At 36.7% G+C, this 3,191-nt stretch overlaps 1 protein-coding gene across 1 annotated transcript; it reads left to right on the top strand.

Moving 5' to 3' along the window:
• The first annotated feature begins 291 nt into the window (after positions 1-291).
• On the top strand, positions 292-1,271 carry LOC145112964 (putative mitochondrial protein AtMg00820). The gene is made up of 2 exons (XM_079049068.1): positions 292-637; positions 934-1,271. The coding sequence occupies exons 1-2, from the start codon at positions 292-294 to the stop codon at positions 1,269-1,271; spliced, it is 684 nt and encodes a 227-aa protein (XP_078905194.1).
• Positions 1,272-3,191: the final 1,920 nt, after the last annotated feature.

Consider the following 3,191-nt stretch of genomic DNA (forward strand, 5'->3'; position numbering starts at 1 on the left):
TCCAAGGCTTTCGGGGTATTCAATCTTTCAAGACAAACTATTGAGGAAACTGCTCATGTCACTTTCGATGAGGACTCATTCATTTATGACCGAATTGATCACCCTTCATCAATTATGAATGAACTTACTTACAGTCCTTCAGAACCTGTTCTTGAACTCCTTTCAAATGACTTTGAGCCTGTTGTTCCTAATATTGTTAAAATTATCAGCTCACAACCTGTCACTAAAGATTAGCCTTTCATATCTGAAGAAACTGAAGAATCTAATCAAGAAGATTATGTTCCAAATAATATGAATGAATGTTCTAATTCTAGAATTCTTCGAGATCATCCTGAATCTCAAATCATTGGAGATGTAAATTCTAGGATTCTCACTCGTAGCAGAGTCAACAGCAACTTCTGCATGTTTGTGAATTTTGTCTCGATGACTGAACCAAAGAATGTCGCTGACGCTCTGAAAGAAGATGACTGGATCAAGGTTATGCAGGATGAGCTGAATGAATTTGAACATCACCATGTGTGGACTCTTGTTCCAATGCCTCGAGGAAAAGCCATCATTGGCAGTCGTTGGGTATTCAGAAATAAGATGGATGAAGATGGGATCATCATAAGAAACAAAGCAAGACTTGTGGCTCAAGGTTTTTGTCAACTGGAAGACTTAGACTTTGATGAAACATTTGCTCTTTTTGCTAGACTTGAAGTAATTCGTCTTTTTCTTGCCTTTGTTTCATTCAAGAACTTCAAGGTCTATCAAATGGATGTTAAAACTGCTTTCTTACATGGAGATCTTCAAGAAGAAGTTTTTCTAAAGCAACCTCCAGGGTTTGAAAATGAAGAGGATACAAACAAGGAAAGATTGATAACACTTTGTTCATCAAACACCCATGATCTCACATCATTCTTGCTCAAGTGTATGTTGATGATATCATCTTAGGATCCACTCATGAGAAGCTAAGTTCAGAATTCGTTGAGATCATGGCTAAGAAGTTTGAGATGAGCATGATGGGTGAACTAAATTTTTGTTTAGGTTTGGAGGTTAAACAATTAACTGGTGGTATTTTTGTTTGTCAAGCAAAATACATTGCATATATGCTAAAGAAGTTTGGTTTTTCTGATTACAAGCCGGCAAAGACTCTGATGTCCTCATCATCATCTATTGGTGTTGATCCAAATGGCGCTGATGTGAATGCAACTCTATATCGAGGAATGTTAGGCTCACTACTCTATCTTACATCCAGTTGTCCTGACATCATGTTTGCTACCATATTGTGAGCTTGTTATCAAGCCAATCCTAAGGAATCTCATCTTCTTGCTGTAAAAAGGATTTTTCGTTACTTAAAGCATACACCCAATCTTGGGTTATGGTATCCTCGCGATTCTGAGTTCAAGTTGGTACGATACACTGACTCCGATCATGGTGGATGTGGCATTGATCGTAAAAGTACTTTCGGGGGGTTCAAATGCTTGGAAACAGATTGGTGAGCTGGTCCAACAAGAAGCAGACATCGGTGGTTTGCTCTACCGCTGAAGCTGAATATATAGCCACTGGAAGGTGTTGTGTTCAGATTCTATGGATTCAGAATCAGCTCTTAGATTATGGTCTAAACTTCTCAAAGACTCCCATCTGCTTTGAAAACACCAGTGTCATTCATATGATATAGAATCCAGTACAACATTCCAAGACCAATCACATTTATATCTATCACCACTTCATCAGGGACATCGTTAAAAAAGAAAAAGTAGAATTGTTCTACATTCCATCCACTGATCAGTTGGCTGACATTTTCACTAAGGCACTGGACGAGAAGACTCTAAACAAATTGATTGCAGATATTGGCATGCTATCAACGACTTAATCGTTTGAATAAACTTTGGTTCCTTTGGCTTTCTCAAACACAAAAACACAAAAACAACTGTTTCTTTTATTATGTCTTTAGAATTTTACATATTTTGCTTAAGCTTTGATTCTAATGTTTACAAGTATTCTCTTTTCTCTCCATCATCCATCTTTCAGGACTATCTTTAATTTATATGCACCTCTTCCTTCCAGAGGTAGAAAGAGTTGCAGTCATCGAGAATGTTCTGAATGCTCTAGTTTATTAAAAGAATATTGGCATTAAGTCTTCTTCTTGTTGACAATACTCTTTCTCTCCTCCACTCACTGTCATGATGCAAGGAGCAACCATCAATACAATGAGTCTTGTGTTTCATCTACTGAATCATAATCTGATGAAACCGCGAATTCCTTCGTGTTGATCATGTTAACATGATGGTTTCATGGATTTGAGCCAACCAACTCGTTGGTTACAAAGACTATTTTCTGCTCCTTTCTTGCTCTTGGTGAACATGAAGCTTAGAATCCATCTGCAATATCTCAATGATAAATGGCTTCATCACTCTTGGTTTGTAGCAAGTTGTATTGTATATGAATATATTTGTTCTTGATTGTGTTTTCTTTTATAGCCAGATTTGAAGATCAAATATTTCGAATAAAGGAGATTAATTAATGAATATTTATTTCAAAAGATTCTTCTTTTGAGATTTTACTCAAAAGATTTTCTACCTTTATGATTCTTCTGAAAAAGGCTACATAAATAACCTCTGAAAAACCTGTAAAAATATCACTTTCTTGTTTGAGTAACTTTTTTTGTTTGTATTCTTATTTAGTTTTTTTGTACCATTCTTAAGATTTGACGGTGGCATTTATTAATCCAAGTATGTAACTTTTGACAAACAATCGTCCCTAGAAGCATGATGATGTATGTGCCTAAATCTCTCTAAGTATCTCATCAGCGGGAGCATCTGCTGAGATGACATTGAGTCACTCCCTCACGCTGATTGTCTAGCATTGTCTAAACTTTCTAAGTGAGATTTCCTGGTCCAAATAAAAAATTTATAGAAAGCTTAGGTGTCTATTTTTTATTAACTATCTCGCTTGACTCTATCCCTGGAAGCATGCTTGCCGTATGCATCAAGTCTCATGTTCTGCTGAAACATTGAGCATAACCCAATGGCTTACCCTAATTGCATAGTCATCAGCGTAAGAGTTACTTGTCTGGTCCTTAAATGATAATTGGTTATTCATGTCCCTGACCTCCTAGACTGAGGTATGACATGGTACCATAACCAATTGACGGTAAATCTTTGATTCTAGGATGCACTAACTCTATGACGCAAGGATTAAACCACTTC

Source organism: Lactuca virosa, chromosome 5 (genome assembly GCF_052849685.1).
Source record: "Lactuca virosa cultivar CGN04683 chromosome 5, Lactuca_virosa_CGN04683_v6, whole genome shotgun sequence".
Taxonomy (NCBI): domain Eukaryota; kingdom Viridiplantae; phylum Streptophyta; class Magnoliopsida; order Asterales; family Asteraceae; genus Lactuca; species Lactuca virosa.